Source organism: Excalfactoria chinensis, chromosome 13, assembly GCF_039878825.1.
Source record: "Excalfactoria chinensis isolate bCotChi1 chromosome 13, bCotChi1.hap2, whole genome shotgun sequence".
NCBI classification, from domain to species: domain Eukaryota; kingdom Metazoa; phylum Chordata; class Aves; order Galliformes; family Phasianidae; genus Excalfactoria; species Excalfactoria chinensis.
Genome location: NC_092837.1, coordinates 15797474 through 15813353, shown reverse-complemented (window position 1 = coordinate 15813353; position 15880 = coordinate 15797474). Strand labels below are relative to the sequence as shown.

General features: G+C 49.0%; 1 protein-coding gene across 2 annotated transcripts in view; it reads left to right on the top strand.

Moving 5' to 3' along the window:
- The window catches only part of NRG2 (neuregulin 2), a 116953-nt gene that overhangs the window by 64519 nt on the left and 36554 nt on the right, over positions 1–15880 (top strand). For both annotated transcript variants that reach the window (XM_072348301.1, XM_072348300.1), the window contains exons 2-3: positions 3524–3695; positions 13618–13736. In XM_072348301.1, coding sequence (XP_072204402.1) covers positions 3524–3695; positions 13618–13736 — 291 coding nt within the window. The remainder of the gene's footprint in view (positions 1–3523; positions 3696–13617; positions 13737–15880) is intronic.

Below are 15880 nucleotides of genomic sequence, written 5' to 3'. Positions count from 1 at the left end.
GCACCTTTCCTGGGACTAATTGCTTCTGCTTCATGCTGCCGAAGGGTTGTTTATATAGGATGCTTTGTGGGTGGGATGTGGTTTGTTACTGTTCCATTGTTGGAGTCTTTTCAGGCACTCTGCCCATTTATGATTAATTATGTTTTGAGTTCAAGCTCTGAAGGTGCTTTCAGGCATACGCCAGGTACCAGGAGTGAAAGAGGTGTTGTTATCATCAAGGTACTTCAGTGTAGTACCACATGTAATCAAAAATGAATTAGTTAAGGCAGTGTGCAGATATAAGCCCTTGTAAGGTGAGCGTTCAGGCAACTCGTGTGATGCAATTTAGGATTCAAGCTTTAGGCTTTTGTAACCCTCTCCTCTCCTGGAGCAGCAGGCTCCAGGACTGCTGTAGGCAGACAAACCTCTCCTGGAAGGGCCTCTTAACGGAACATTTCTGTTGAAATAGGTTGAGGAATGGTGTGCATTTGTTGATGTGGGTCCTTGCACCTTTTAGGGTTAATTTAGTTCCCATGACTTACAGGATAGCATAGGCTGGGATTTAATGCTTATTTGGGTTTCATCTGACTTTGGAGTGAGCAAAACCCATCGAAAATCTGTTGTTTGTGGCCCTACCATGATTAAACCTTCCTTTCTGCAGCACACTGTGCCCTTGGCAATAGGTACCTTTCTCCACAGAGAAGACACTTGAATTTGGGTAGAGGAGGGCTTGACTGGATTGCAGGGTGACCAGAGATATGGATCCTAAACGTTCACCTAAAACTATCTGTAACTACAGTTACAGCCACAAACCCCCTCCTCGTTTTCATGAACCCAGAGGCAGTGGTGACTGCGCGGTGTGTGCTGCTAACCTGGTTGTGGAGGAGATCAGGAAGTGGCAGAGCAGAACTGTGCGGAGATGATGAGGCGTTAATGGGGGTGGACCCGAGTCAGTGTTCTGAGTCTGACAGAATTGGTGGCAGCGCTGGAGCAGCAGTAACTCGTGCAGAGAGGTGTGGGCAGCAGGCAGCTGCGGGGAAATGTGGGGTAAGTGGCCTTGGACTCCCCTTGGAGTATGGCTGAGGCTGCCAGGCATAGTGTGTTGTCTTGAATCGCTTTTTTCCAATGTGTTTGCAAGGGCAAACTGACCCAGAATGCTCAGAGCACTAAGAAAAGGGGCACTTTTAATCCTCACATTGGCTTGAACAGAGATCACAACTTTGGGATCTTCAGCTTTGTGGTTTGAATGGGGCAGAGAGAGGAAATGGTTGGATGCTAAAGCTGGAAGCGAACCAAAATGTAAAACATTCTGTGACATACTCCAGTGTCACTTGCTGCCTTAGTCTCTCAAGCTGCTTTAGTTTACTGGTGGAGAAGGTTCAAAGGTGATTCATTCATAGTTTATACGTACCTAAAAAGGGAAGAGGTTTCTGGTTGCGAGATGGGATTCAACTTTACCAGAGAAAGATCCATGGCAGTAAGCCAACGTTGGAGCAGTTCAGGTTAGGAGGAAGGGCTGCAGTTTAAACAGTGAGAACAAAAAGCAGGGGAGGCTCTTGGGCTGGCGCTCAGCAGGCTCCTCATCAGCTAATGGCTGTAAGTGAGGGGTTCTGTTTCTCTGCGGGTCTGCCTGCTGGGGAATGTAATGTCGTGCGAGGTATTGCTGGTGGCCGAGAGCAGAAGGGGCAAGAGAGCCCTGCAACAGTTTGGATGAGATGTATTGCACACAGGAGCTGAGCAATAGAGATCTTGGAAGGTTTCTTGCTCTTTCTTAGCCTCATCCTTCAGTGGTCTCTGGGTTTTGGGGCTCTGCGATACTCTTGCCAGTGTTTTATCTGGGGAGGGTCCGGGTTGGCCCATCTCTCCCAGAACATGCTGCCTGCTGCATAATGCTGCAGACCTCCAGCCTGGAACTAATGTGAAGCAGATGCACCAGTGCCAAGGTCGGGACCTTACCAGTATTTAAAGCACGTGTATGGAGCTGGCATGGAACACGGTGACCTCAGTGTGCAATAGCAGCCAACCGACACACACATTCAGACAGAATAAATATTTGACAGCCTATTTCTCTATTCCCCAAAATGACCTCTATAAAAGCAAGGTCCTGTTTACCTTCCTTATTCTCTGTGCATAGCATTCTGAGAAGAGATGAGCTCTCTTCTCCATTCATTGCCTTCCTGTTCTTTTGGGTGACCTGTTTCCAGGCAGGACTGGGGATATTGGCTCCTCCACAGTTCTGAAAAACTGAAGTGTGTTGAGCTGAGATTTGTTTTATTCAGGATTCTCTTTCTCTGTGAGCGATGCAGGACCGGCGCTCAGCCTAAAGCAAATGCCTGGAGCTGATCGTGGCATTTTTCTTCTGCTGTTTCTGCCCCATTAACACATGTAGCCGTCCTCGTCCTTCATCCTCTGGCACAGATTTCTAGGGAGACTGCAGCAGGTTTGGGTGTGAAGAAATAACAGGAGAGAAAACGATGTGGTGTGGCTCGTCCATTTTCCCTTTCTGTGCTAAACACGCCTCCTTTACACCTCTGGTATAGTGAGAGGAGACACAGAGATTACAAAGGAGTGATCTGTCTAATGAAGCCCATCAGATTCCTCCTCCTTTTGTTGTCCCATATCACAAAATCAGAATGCAGTAGGTAGCTAAAAGAAAAGTCATGGACATAAGTCAGGGGAAACAATCTCTGATACATTTGGGCAAGAGGAAACCATTCTTGGCAATATTCTTAAGGCAAAACCAGGAATTTGCTGTTTGCTTTTTAAGGGTTAGATCGAAAAAGGAGAAAGAAAAATTGCAAGCCTTCTAATCCACGCATGTCAGGTAGAATATAAAGCCTGGCAGTGATTGATAAGGAGCATCTCTCTCTTTCTCTCTGAGTCTCTCTCCTGCCTGATGTTCCAGGTACATGGTAAAATCCCCTTTCTTAAAGGAAAGCTCACATGCAGAGTCCACCTTCAGTCCAACCAACCGGACACTACGAACGGTTTTATTCTTTCACCTTTCTATCTGTGACCCAGGGAAATGTTGTCCCTCCCTCCTTGTCCTTTGCACGTGTAGGTTTTCATGCCGCCCTTCCTGGTGGCTGTTGCTTTTGCTGGTGATGCTGCCATGCTGAATGGCTGTCCGTCTTGGCAGCTTTCCCTGGGGATGATTCAGTAAGATGGGCAGCATGTGTTGCAGTGGCAGTGATCACAGAGGTGTTGGTAATTGTTGTCAGCAAGGGCAGGATGCAGGGAAAAACAGTCTCCAAAGAGCTTGAGCTTTTGCATCCTGCGTCTGCACAGTCTGGGGGGCAGAGCAAGGAAGCGTGTGGGGCTGCCTGTGTGTGGGCAGCTGCAGTGCCATCAAGTCTGGAACTGAGCTGTGTACTGGGCACCTCATGCCAACCAGCATTTGTGACCCCCAGTGAAAGCTGGGGGCAGTGAAACTGTCGTGCAGCAGTGGGGACAGCACATACGTTCTGGGTTCTGGGTGGGCTGGCATCACGCGTGTGCCTCTGACAGAGATGAGTTTCACACCGTCTGGTTTCTCTTTTTGCAGCTGTCCCTCCCAAACTGAAGAAACTGAAAAGCCCAAACGTTCACGTCGGTGAAAAGATCTCACTGAAATGTGAGGCGACTGCTGGCAACCCTCAGCCATCCTACAAATGGTTTAAGGATGGCAAAGAGCTGAAGAAGAGCAAAGACATCCGGATCAAGTATGGGAATGGGAAGTAAGTATGCTCTGGGGCTGCCCAGCCTCTAACTAACACTGAACTTGGGTCTTGGGGAGCAGCCCCACAAACTTCCCAGCTTGCTCTGAGTGGTGCTGAGCTCCCAAGCAAATGCAAAACGGGCAGGGGAGCTGGATCAGATGGGCAGGCATGGCAGGGCTGGGCGGCTTGATGGATCATTGGGACCAAAAGTGGCAGAGAAAGATGGTTGTATTGGGAACCCAGTACCTATTCAGTCAGCTCTGTGGCTAGGTCCCGCTGCAGGTTGTAACGGAGGTGACCATTTACCTTATATGCCAAGCCAAGGATCTGAATGTGTTATTTTTCTTGGTAGTTTCTTCTGGGGTAATGCTGCAAAATCCAGCAGGTAACCAAGGGGGGGAAACAGCTGCATGGACAGGAACTATGGTGGGGATGGGCTGGGGTTGGCCTAGATGACCTCAGACTCTGCTTTTTCCAATCTTAATGATTCTGTGGTTCTGTGAACCAGGGAAAAGGGGCTTCCACTGCATTTTCATTTAAATCAATCCGTGTTGTTATTTTTTTCAAGGCCAAATATTTACATATGATCCATCCTAAAGTTATTCTGTAATTGTGGTTGTGCTTACATTCATATATCCTGACTTAGCTAGCAACAAAGTCGGCTTGCAACTGCCTGATCCCTCGGAAATGTTAAAACTAATTTTATGCCAACATATGTTATGCCTCAGTGTGTGAAAAATAGCTCATCTATTCTCATCACGCAGTTGACAGAGTATTTGCTTTTATAATTAGGAATTCTTCAAATGCTCAAGTGGGTCATTGTCAATTGCTCTCATTTCACTGAAATCCTGTTAGCTCTGATTTTAAAGGCACGTCCCAAATGTCCGGTGTAGAGCAGTGGCAGGATGGCATCCCACCCACAGCAGCACCCACGCAGTCCCTGGATCAGGGACACCGATGGGGAAGAACAACCTTTCCTCAAAACACAGCTGTCAAGTCATAACTTGGCATTTCCTAGTTTCCATAGCAGCACGTTGGCTTGCAGCCTGCCGGTGACAGGCCAAAGCCATGTGCGTGTTAGAAGTGCTTCCTGCTGGCATAATAAGCCCGAGGATAAACATCTTAAAGAAAACTGAGCACCTGGCTCTGCCAGCACCTCGGTCTCCCTGGGCAGCAAAGTTTGAGCCCTGAGGTGTCCCTGCTCATCTGCTTCCCATCCCAACCAGGAGCTGGACAGCACAGAGACCAGATCACAGCAGCCACTGGGACTGAGACTTCTCTGATGTGGTGCTCCTTGTCCCTCGTGCAGCAGACAGCAGTGATTTTGCTAGCTCTCAGTGCCTGAAAATAGAGAGCAGGGTGGTGATGGTGGTGTTGGACCTTCCTCCTTCTGGACTTGGGTGCATGCAGAAGAGCACGTTAAAAATTGCTCTGTGCTGATGCAGTTTGAGGATCAAAGGAGTCCTTGGGAATCTGTGTTTCTTCATTAAGTAGTAAGAGGTGTTGTCTGTAGCATGTCCCTTGGCCACGTGAGTCCTGTGCAGAAGTGGGCACAGCTTTGGATATGATTCTTTACCTGCAGCTCTCTGGTCCTTAGACAACATGTGGTGGATTAGGGTGGGAGACAGGAACATAACAGCTTGAAATGGCTCATGCCTTTACCACTCCTTGCCTCACTTTCCTTCCTGCAGAATGGAGCTTCTCTGTGTGCATAAAAAGCCTCAGCATCTCTAGCTAGAAAGACAAACTGAAGCCCTCCTAGATGTGATCAAGTTTTTATCCGATCTCACCGCCCTCCCTAGAGTTGAAGAATAAGGAAAATACACGTTATAAGGAGGAGAGGGGCAGTTAACTGCATGTCTCTCTTCAGCTTTTCCATCAATCCTCTTTCCTCTTGCTTTTCAAACTTAGCGGCAAACTTCCTGCTGCCATCTAGCAAGGCAGGCTTTTATTTTGTTTTGTTTTGGTTTTTTCCCCCAATGGGTATTTGATGAAGGGAGGGGAACGATTCTGATCCCTCCTTTCTGAACTGTGTGTTCCATCTGTAATTAGTAACAGGCTGGGGCAAGCCTGGCTTGCACGGAGAGGAAACTTCTCGTTAAGGTGGAAGCAATTATTGGCTGGAGTTTTATCTCCTGCTCAGTTTAAATAAAGCACAGTTGATAGGGGCCTTGAGAAATTACCCAGAAAGAAGTGTGCTCCGTAGTGAAAGTAAAGCATAGTGACTGGCCCTCCCCTTCTGAGCTGCCAAAGAGAGAGCATTTCCTGTGAGTGCACCTGAGATGGATCGAGGCCGCTGGGTGCCAAGAAGTTAAGGTTGAGTTTTGACTTCCAAACCGTCCTGGCAAATGCTCAGATGACATCTGAGGAGAGACCCGTGGCACTTTCTGTTTGCTGAGGTGCGGGGACGCTGCCCAGCTTCAGGGTGTACCCAGGGCTCTGCCCCGAAACATGCAGATTGTGCACTGCAATCAGAGGGATGTGGTCCGAGAGCCTGGTAGGCTTCTTGCTGTCCTTACAGGCAGTTCTCTTTGTGTGCTCTCTTACCAAGAGAGACTGCTGGGTGATACAGTAGGCGTATCATTAGATTGGAGAGGGCTGGCAGTTCAGTTTGGGACAGGCTGACCATATGACATCCCTTGGGAGTAGTGTCCTACTTTCAGTATCACCAGGAATCCCTATTGTTAGCCTGTAAGTGGAGCCAAGGGATACCCTCCTCTCCTGTTTCTGTACAGTAGTCCCCGAGGCGGTGCTAGCTGGGGCAGATTCATTGCTGGGGTCTTCCTTGTAGAGCTCCCTGCTGTAGATTACTCCCCACCCACAATGAATGGGGCTGTGGTCTTCCCCCAGCAGCTCACTGCTCTGGAATGAAGGCAAAAAATAATAATAATGCCAAAGCAGCAGGGGAAACAGAGTGCCAATAAAGATAAATGATTTCCTAATTAAGCCTGGAGACAAGGAGGGGCAAAGAGAACTGTTGAAGCCTTGTGGGAGCCAGAGTGAACCCAAGCAGGCTATACCACCACTCTGGCAGGGGTCTTCAGCCTGACATTTTTAAACAAAGGAAACAGCTCACTTGGCAATGGATCTTGCAAGAGCAATTCCAGATGCCTTAAAGCTAAGACTCTTCTCGAGCACCGGTGTTGTTATAATCACCAGGGGAGCTTCTCTCTTGCTAACTCTCACGATGTCATTATAAGTCCCCAATACTTGGGATTTGGTTTAGCTGCTAATGGCACTTTATTGGAGGGGGTGTGAAAGAGAGTATCTCCTTTGTTTGCCTGTTTGTTGTTTTAAAGGAGATGATGGACATCATTTTGGCTAACGCACCTGGGACTCAACCAGGGAACTTGAGAACTGAAAGGAGAAGCAGTTGGGTCTTGAGCTAGAACAATACACAAAGCCTGCAAGTTGGGGCTCATGAGGGATTCAGGGAATGGGCATTTGATCAAGCACGAGTGAGTTATAGTGACTAACAAGTTATGGCCAGATGTTGAGCAGCTTCAACTGACGGTGAACACAAACATAGCTGTGGAAGGAGGTTTATGTGCCTGAAATGTTGTCTCTTCTTTTCCAGTGATGTTGGCTGGTTATAAAAAATAATCCTCTCCCTAACTAATATTAGTCTATCTGATATTATCAGCTGCACAGTGTCACGACTTTGGCTGGAACACTTTCAGTGAAACATCAATTGAAATCCCATTCATCCAGCTTAATGCTTTACCTGGCATCTGGGGAAGAAGGGCTGAGGCCACAGGCAGTTCATCTGGGGTAGCACATTGTATACCCACAGTCATGAATTTCTTTGGTTCTCCTTATGTGTCATGGATCAGGCACTGGCAAGGATCCGTGGCACACGCTAGCTGCAGAAAAAAAGAGACTTAAGAAGAAGTGAACGATGTCCCAAATGCTCCAGACTCAGAAAGGAGTCTCAAAACTGTAACTGAATCTCTTGTACAACCCTGCATAATATAATAATGATATGTTTCACAGAGGTTTTGAAGGAGTCTGCCCATGCAGAGGTGCTGTTCCATGCTGCTTTTCCATGATCTTATGTCTGTTCCTGGGAGGCATGCTCTTCTCTGATCTAAATGCTTCCAGCCTGGCTTTGCTTGTCTCCATTGCTGTGCTCAGTGAAGGGCTTCCACCAAAGACTGCTGCTTTTAAAATGTCACCTCTCTTCCTACCTCCCCTGGCTTAAAACAATCTGGTTTTTGCTTTAAAGGCTTTGTCTGGCCTTCCTCCCATATCTGGCAATCCCTGATGTGTTTTAGTCCTACCTCTGAGTTGCCGATCCTATCAGCTTCCATCTGATATGTGATATCCTTCCAAATTAGGCCCTCCGTGCCTTCCCCCCCAGCAGCACCAACTCTTTCTTCTGTTCCCAGCTACGGAAATAGCTGTAGTTCTGCTGCTGATGTAGTGAGGCTTCTGCATACTGTCCTAACTGCGTCCCTACATGAGGTTTCCTGTCTCCCTATTTAGATACTCGCTTTTTGAACAGGGAGGTGTCTGTTCTGTGTTTGGTACTATGAGGTCCCTGGCTCCTGGGAGGCTGCTACCATGTGTGTGAGACATCATAGCAAAGAGGGAAAGAGCCTGTTCTGAGCTGCTCCATGCTCTTCATCCTCCCAGATGGTATCCAAACCTTGGCAATGGGGTTTGAGGAAAATTCTTCAAAGCATCCACGGGATCAATTGCCATGAATTCCAGGACAAGAAATCCAAGGGAATCCGCTGTGACATGGGAGGGTTCATCAGCCTTAACAAAAAATCTGTTTTTAGATAGGTTTTGCTTTTACGCTCTGCAGCTGCCACTGACATGGCAGCACAAGGGTAGTGGCACACAGAGGTTTGTCTCTCAGCTGAGTGGCCAAAAATCCACTCTGGGCGTGTGGTTGGATTTCACTGCCCCAGATGCCCTGCACCTCTTCTCGGTGCCTGGACAGCCATGGCAGTACAGAGATGCAGCCCAGTGCTGAATGGGAGGATGGAGGGAGTTGCACAAGTGACCCTGCTCTTTGGATTGTATTTATTGATCTCCTCCCCTTTTGCTGACGCTGTGTGACCCAGAAGGGACTCCAGCTCTCAGACCAGTGTCAGTGTCAGCTCTGCAGAGCAAGGACTGGTCGAATCTTCCTTTTAAAATCAGCCTGCCCCAAGCCTGGGCACAGAGAGAGCAACACTGCTGAGCAGAGAAGGGGCAAATCTGCTTTTCAGGTTAGAACAGCACTTTAATGTTGGGGAGCAGGGGTAGGAGAGATCAAGCAAAGGGGATCTGGGGGTAGTTGGTCCTGCCCTGGGCCCCCACGAGGACATTTGCTATCCCCCACTTCTCTCACAGTCCCAGCAGTCAATCCCCAAGCAGGGCAGGTAATGGTGTGAGGGAAGGAAGAAGGAGGACTTTGCCCACTACAGAAGGGGCGGCAGCTGAGAAGTCTGAACCTCCATTTTCTTACCTATCTTATTTGATTGCTTTGCTTGAGGGTTGCTTTTTTTTTTTCACCCTTTCTCATTCACTGTTTCTAAAGCTAATCCTGAACTAGCCAGATCATGCCCTGGAGTTCATAGCAGCCAGCACAGCCATGTGTTGTTCTCAGGCACCACAAGCACAGCCAGCTTGCCCAGCTCTGTATCCAAGGGCAGGGGAGAGCTTGGGGCTGTTTCCATCTGACTGTGTGGGCGAGAGGATGGTCCTGGCTGCCACTTCTGCCCTGTCTGGCAGGGCTGCTTTGCCATGGTCATCCTCGGTTTGCTTCACATTGCAATGAACTCTTCTACCTGATTTTCTTGCACTGCTTGCTGGGGAAGATGAATGTGTTCCCTGGGGTGAGGGCACTGAGAGCCCCTTCTCCAGCCAGCAGAGCTGCTGATGGATGGTGGGCTGTTACCAGATGGTGCTTCGGGACTGTAAGCTGGATGGTCTGAATCTTCTTGCCAGCCATAAAACCACTTTTTCAGGGCAAATTCAACACTGCGCAGAGTGCCAGGACAGCACATAGGCACCAACTGAATCGTTGGAGGGTGTGCAAGCAGTGCACGTGGCACAGTGCCGGCCCCTGTGCTCTCTGCAGCCCTGCTGTGCTGCCTGCCCTGGCTGGCTGTTCAGAGAGGAAAGGAGTTAATAGGTAACCACAGCAGTCTATTAAATGCCCTTTGCGAGAGTCACATCTGAGAATTTCCTTTTCCTAGGATCTCACGTGTTTTTACTATGGACAGTTTTCATTGACAGTGCAGAGGCCAAATAAGGCATAGTCTTGCAGTTCTCTTCACCAGCTAATTCCTTGACTTTTTTATTACTTCTGTGTTAGCTCCTCTATTTTTAGAAAACTCATAAAATACTACAATAGTAGTAATCCGAGAGCTATTTTTGTCCTGCACGATGCAGAAGCAGTTGAACTCATGCAGGGCTCACCGAGTCCTCACGGAAACACAGACCGGTGTCCGCCGGCTGTGCAGGCGCCGAGCTGCGCGGCTCTGAGGGGAGGTGGGCTGGGAAGAAGGTCCGGTTTCCACTTGGCAGTGGGGAGGAGGAGGAAAATGATTCAGGCTAACCGAAGTGCTGGTGGGAACATGAGTCCTGTCACGAAAAGTCCCTCCCTGGGCAGGATGAAGCGCCTGTTTCTTTTCCTCTCGTTGTACAGGAGGCCCCAGGGCCCGAGCTCATATTTCGGTGTCTAACTCTGAGATGTCTAAATTACAGCAAATGAGGCCACCCTTCCTGGCCAGGATTTGCTAGGATCTCTGCGTAGGTCTCGGCCACGGGCTGATCTCCCCGCTTCCCATTGTAGTCTGGAGATTGGCACTCCAAACTGCCCTCTGGGGGCCTTGTTCTCTTGGCTGGAAAGGTATTTTGGGGATCCTGTTCTGGCCGGGCTGAAAGGCTCCTTGTGGATTCCATCCCCCAGAGCTTGCGGACAACCTATTCTCCGTGGCTCACTCCTCCATCGGCACTACGGGGATAATTAGTGCGTGGCTAAGTCATATGTGCTGAGGGTCAGAAAATACAATGAGGCAGATTTTCCCCCGGAGTACAGAAATGTCAACAGTGTCACACTGCGCTGAAATGATGGCATCTGTCAGTGACCCCAGCCCTTTCACTGAGCAAACAGCCCGCGGCTGTGCCTTCCTCCAGAAGAATGGCTTCGTCTGGCAGCCAGGCACCTCGGGAGGAGCGTGGCGGGGCTGTCCCAGGGGCCAGCATCCCCAGGGAGCACAGCCCAGAAGGGCAGCAGGGGACAGGGAGCTGTGGGAGGTTCCTCCTAGTGCTGTTACTTGGCGCTTCTTTACAAACACACCTCAGCCACCAAAGAAACAAAATGCCTGCCCTGCAGGCAGCAGGAGGAAGAATGCAAACTTGCAGAACCAATTTCCTAAGCAGCTTTGAGGTATTTCAGAAGCATGTGAAAATAGTAACGTGGAACGGAGATGGACTGGTCATCTTTCTCTCTGCCACACGCAGGTCACGTAAGGCCTAATCGCTCTCACATCTTCAGTGGAGTTCATCTTGTGGAGAGTCATTATTCATGGTTTCAAACTAAAGGAGCCGAGATTTAGATTAGAAATAAGGAAACAGTTTTTTACACTAAGGGCGGTGAGGCACCGGCATGGGGTGCACAGAGAGGTGGCAGTGCCCCATCCCCACAGACAGCCAAGGTCTGTCTGGATGGGCCTGAGCACTGATGGAGCTGTGGGTGTCCCTGTGCGCTGCAGGGGGCTGGGCTGGATGGCCTGTGGGAGTCCCTTCCAACTCAAGCAATTCTATGACTCTATGATTTGTGTGCTTTAAAAGGTTCAGACTGGTGCTCTGAAACAAGGTAGCTCTCTGATGTTTCAGGGCTCACTCATCCTCTTCTGTACCTTCCATCTCTCTCCCCTAGGTCTGCTGCCTGACATTATACATTTTATGGTTGAGGTTATTGGTCCCCAAAAAAAGCTCTTGATTTCTTTAAGGGTGTCTTTCAATTTGGGAGAGATTCAACAAGCTGCTTTAGAAAATAATCTCCTTTGACAGTTCAACAGTCTTGTGCATTAAGACAAAACGATCCTCTTTGTTTTCACCTTGATGCCGAGGTTCTATAAATACCAGCAGTGCTTTATATTCTGCTCACATTCTTCTCCAGTTCCAGGTAAAAGACCACATGTCTCTCATCCTGTTAGTGGAGATGAATCTGTCAAGTATGACCCCTTTCATTAGCCTTCTGTGTCACTAAATTACTTGCTAATTTGTATATTTGGAATTTAAAAACCTTTCTCTGCAAATGATCACGGACATGGGTGATACGAAGTGGATTTTTCCAGTTACTGCACGCGGCAAAACGTGCCGTGCATATGAGATCACAGTGCAGCCAATAATCATTAGAATAACTGCTCTCTGGCAGCTGCAGGTAGCGTGCTCACTAATGCTTTCAGCTTTCGGGACCTGGCCTTGACCCTTCGCTGACTGTTCCTACACCCATCTCTGTGAAGGGAGAGGGGAATGGGATCCTGAACTCGTTTCTACAGCCCGATAGGGCCAAAGTCTTGACCACATCCTGCAGAACCGGGCATTGCCTGTATCCTGGGAGCTGTATCAAGTCATCTCAAGTGCTTTTTATTTGCTAACACAGTGAGTGAGATGTTCACGCCGTGTCCTTGTGCCATGGCTCCCAGTAGAGCAGCATGTCAGGGTGCTGAAGAGATGTCAGTGCACTTCTGTGAAGGACTTTCTATGGAAAATCATTTGCACAGCCCAAAGTCCTTCCTAGACTACGTATGCAATGTTGCAAATAGTTCCAAAGATAATGGTTTTCCACATTAGAGGAATTTTGCCTTCAGCAACGTAGACCAGTGGGACCTCTTTTTAAATCTGCCAGTGCTTCCAAGCTTCTCTGTCGAGTGACTGTATGACACAGACCTGAGACAAGAGCTTGGGGTAGGAAGCAGAGGGAGATGTTCTCACCAGAAGAGAGCATAGACTGTTTCTTGATAAGCTGTCTAAACCAGAAGGAAATGTAAAACAGGGGGTCTGCTGAGCTATTTCCCTTGTGGTCTCACGAGTGGTCTTTGGTGTGTGTTGAAGGCTGGTTGATCCCTGTCAAGCTAGTTAACAAACGGTTTTGCCTTGTTGTCAGAGAGACATCCTGGAGAACGATACATGAGCCAGGTGGAGGGGAAGGTGATGTCCTTTTCCTGTACCACCACAGAGCTCTGCCCTGTGCAGCTCCCATTCCCACAAAGCACACAGCATGGGTTGTTAGGCCATGTGAGCAGTCATCACCTGCATCATCTCCCGATCTTCCTGGGTGCTTCTGGCCAATAAGATGATCACGGGGATGTCAGCCCAATGTGTTTGTAGTGCACAACGCAGTGTGTGTATCCGGGGGAGACAAAGTGCTTGCACTGTTGGCCCAGAGAAAGCTACAAGGCAGTTGTTTAGGTTAAACCTCGGGGCTTTGCTTTTCAGGCCGGAATGCATGGGGATTTGAGTGTGCAGCACAGCTGGACATGGTCAGGGAGCTGAGCTGCTCACCCTCCTTGGTAAGGTGCAGAATATGCTGCTCCTCTCCTTCCTGCAGTGATATCTCGGTGTTCTTCAGCAAAACGGCCTTTCTCTGGTACAGGTCTGCGTGCTGGGGAGGTGGGGTCTTGGGTTCAGCCCCTCACAAGATTTCTTGACTTTCCATATGTGGCCTTCCTGAGAATGGGAGCAGGTGTCAGAGCAAACCATGGCATCAGGCTAAGAGCGATGGGTTCAAAGGGAGATGTTCAGTTAGGAAATCACGATGGCTGTGATTCCTGGGAAGGGTCTCTTTTCAATCCTGATCGGCTGGTGAGATCAGGCAGATCATCTCCTGCAGAAGGGGTAACTTACCAGGCAGCGTAGCAGGGCCAGGAATGGTTATCAATTCATGAGGATGGTTAGCAATTGAGTAAGAAATGTCTGCTATACTTTTCAACAGAAAGATTTCCAGACTGCAGTTCAACAAGGTGAAGCTGGAAGATGCTGGGGAGTACAGCTGCGAAGCGGAGAACGTTTTAGGGAAAGACACCGCAAAAGGCAGCCTGAATGTGAGAAGTGGTAAGTGAAGAAGTCAGCGAATGTCTTGAGCCATCTGTCATTCAAGCAGAAAGCGGGAGGTTCTGCAGGTGATCTGTCTTGTATTTTGTGTCATGCTTTCAGGATACCAAGTAAAACAATCTCGGGAGATAAGAAAAATGAAGCTTAGCATAAATGTTTATCCTTGTTATCTGTCACTGGCAATGTGGTTCATTTACATTTTAAACAAACTTACAGTCTATGTATTTTTAAAAAAGGGCAAGGAAGGAAGCAAGCTGATGGGCTCGATGTTTGATTCTTTAAAAAGAATTTCTGAGAAGCAAAACCCACCAGAAGACAAGTAATTAAACCATAGCTTTGTGATGAGTGAAGTTGCTTCTGGTTTTCATCCTAGAATGTGTGCTCCATCTCTTAGAGCTCAGCGGATGGAGTCTGAGGTTAGGCGGTTTTATTATTATCTTGGTCATCATAATTATATTGCTTAACGTGATGGTTTGGATGCACCCTCCGGCCCTGAAAGTCCCCGCAGTGGTTGCCAGAAGCCAGGAGGGTGTGAGCAGGGGAGGGATGGCTGCTGTGAGCTCTGTTGCCTCAGCTTTTCCTCCTGCCATTCAATGGCTGCTGCGGAAACCCCAGCTCTGCCATGTGGCCCTTTGGCACAGTCCAGTTTCACTGCTGCTGTGCTCTCAATAGCACTGATCACATGTGATGGAAGGTACCTTTTTCCCACTGCTTTCTGACATTGTTTTCTCTATTAACCTCTGCCTCAGCAGCATCTGCAGTCCTGGATATTTTGTGAGGCTGGAATACTACAAACCCCCCCCTCAGTTACACTGCCTGTACAAAGCCAGTGCTTGCAGTGCCTAGGGAAGGCAGCCCACACTCAGACCTGGAAAGTTAGCCTTGCTTTCTTTCTGATCATGAAACCTTTGTCCAGAGCAAGCCAACAGAGGCAGTGCCGCTCCTTTTCTCTGACTCATGCTCTGGCTGTCCCATCACGGTGCAGACAGCTCTGCTGGGCTTGGAGCTGTGTGTACAACCCGCTGTGTGCAGCACAGCCAATGCCTGGCACCACAGCCCTGCACACCTCTTCCACTCCTCCAGCCCTTGCAAAAGAGGAAGACCGATGGAGCAGTGCTGTCGCTTCATTGTGCACGCTGCTCACAGAACTGGGGCAATGCACATCACGCCGCAACAGCTCCCAGGTGTAACTCTTCTTGTCTGGCCAGTGCAGGAGCAGGTGGCTCTCACTGGTGTTGCAGGGTGTGTGAGGACATGCTTGAGTTGCCCAGTAATGATTTGAGAGTACGAAAGCAATCGAAGAGACACAAAAATCACCTTTACCTGGTGGGAGGTGCAGGCTGCAAGGGGCTGCAGATTCAGTAAATAAAAGCCTGGTGTGCCCTGCTTGTGGTGGGCTCTTGATGAATCTGTTTTCAAAGCAGCCTTAAAAATCTACCTTTGGCTTTAGAGCGGAGTGGCATGCACACCTCGCTGCTGCTGTTTGCAGGTCACCTGGCAGGAGAGCAGGTATTTGCGATTGAATGTTAGATGTGGTCCCTTAGAAAGGTAAACAAGATGTTGCTGATCACTGTAGGATTTTGTCACTCTGCTGTTCTCTCGTGCCCTTCTTTTGCTTCTCCCCAGCGCTCCTCAGGGCAGAGCACCATTCATCTGTGCCTGTGCACTTGCTCACAGAGTCTTCCTCTTTTCTTCCACAATGCCAGTACTGCTGGGCCTTCCTGGGGCATGGGAAGCTTTTCTCACCTCCCTTCTGCACATTCCCTTCTTCTGTGATTCTTTTCAATAGGAAGCTTCCCAAGGCATCCATCTGCTTGTCTCTGAACTCACGTATGCTCTTCTCTTCCTGCCCGCATTACTCTTTGCGCTTTTTCTGACTACATCTCAGCTCTGCTCTGTACAACCGTACGAGCTGACAGCAATTAATCAGAGGTGCACAGTATCTCCTTGAAGCCTCCCTCTTTCCCTGAAGCTCACTACAGCTACTGCTGCTCCTGTTTATTCTGCTTCTCCATTCTACTTTGTCACTGCTGCCCTGTCTGTGAGGACAGAGTCCTCTGAGCGATGGAGGCTCCTGAGCCCCCCAGGTCCTGGCTGGTGCTCACACACGAGGCCTTTGTGTCTGTGGGTGGGGATGTCTCTGC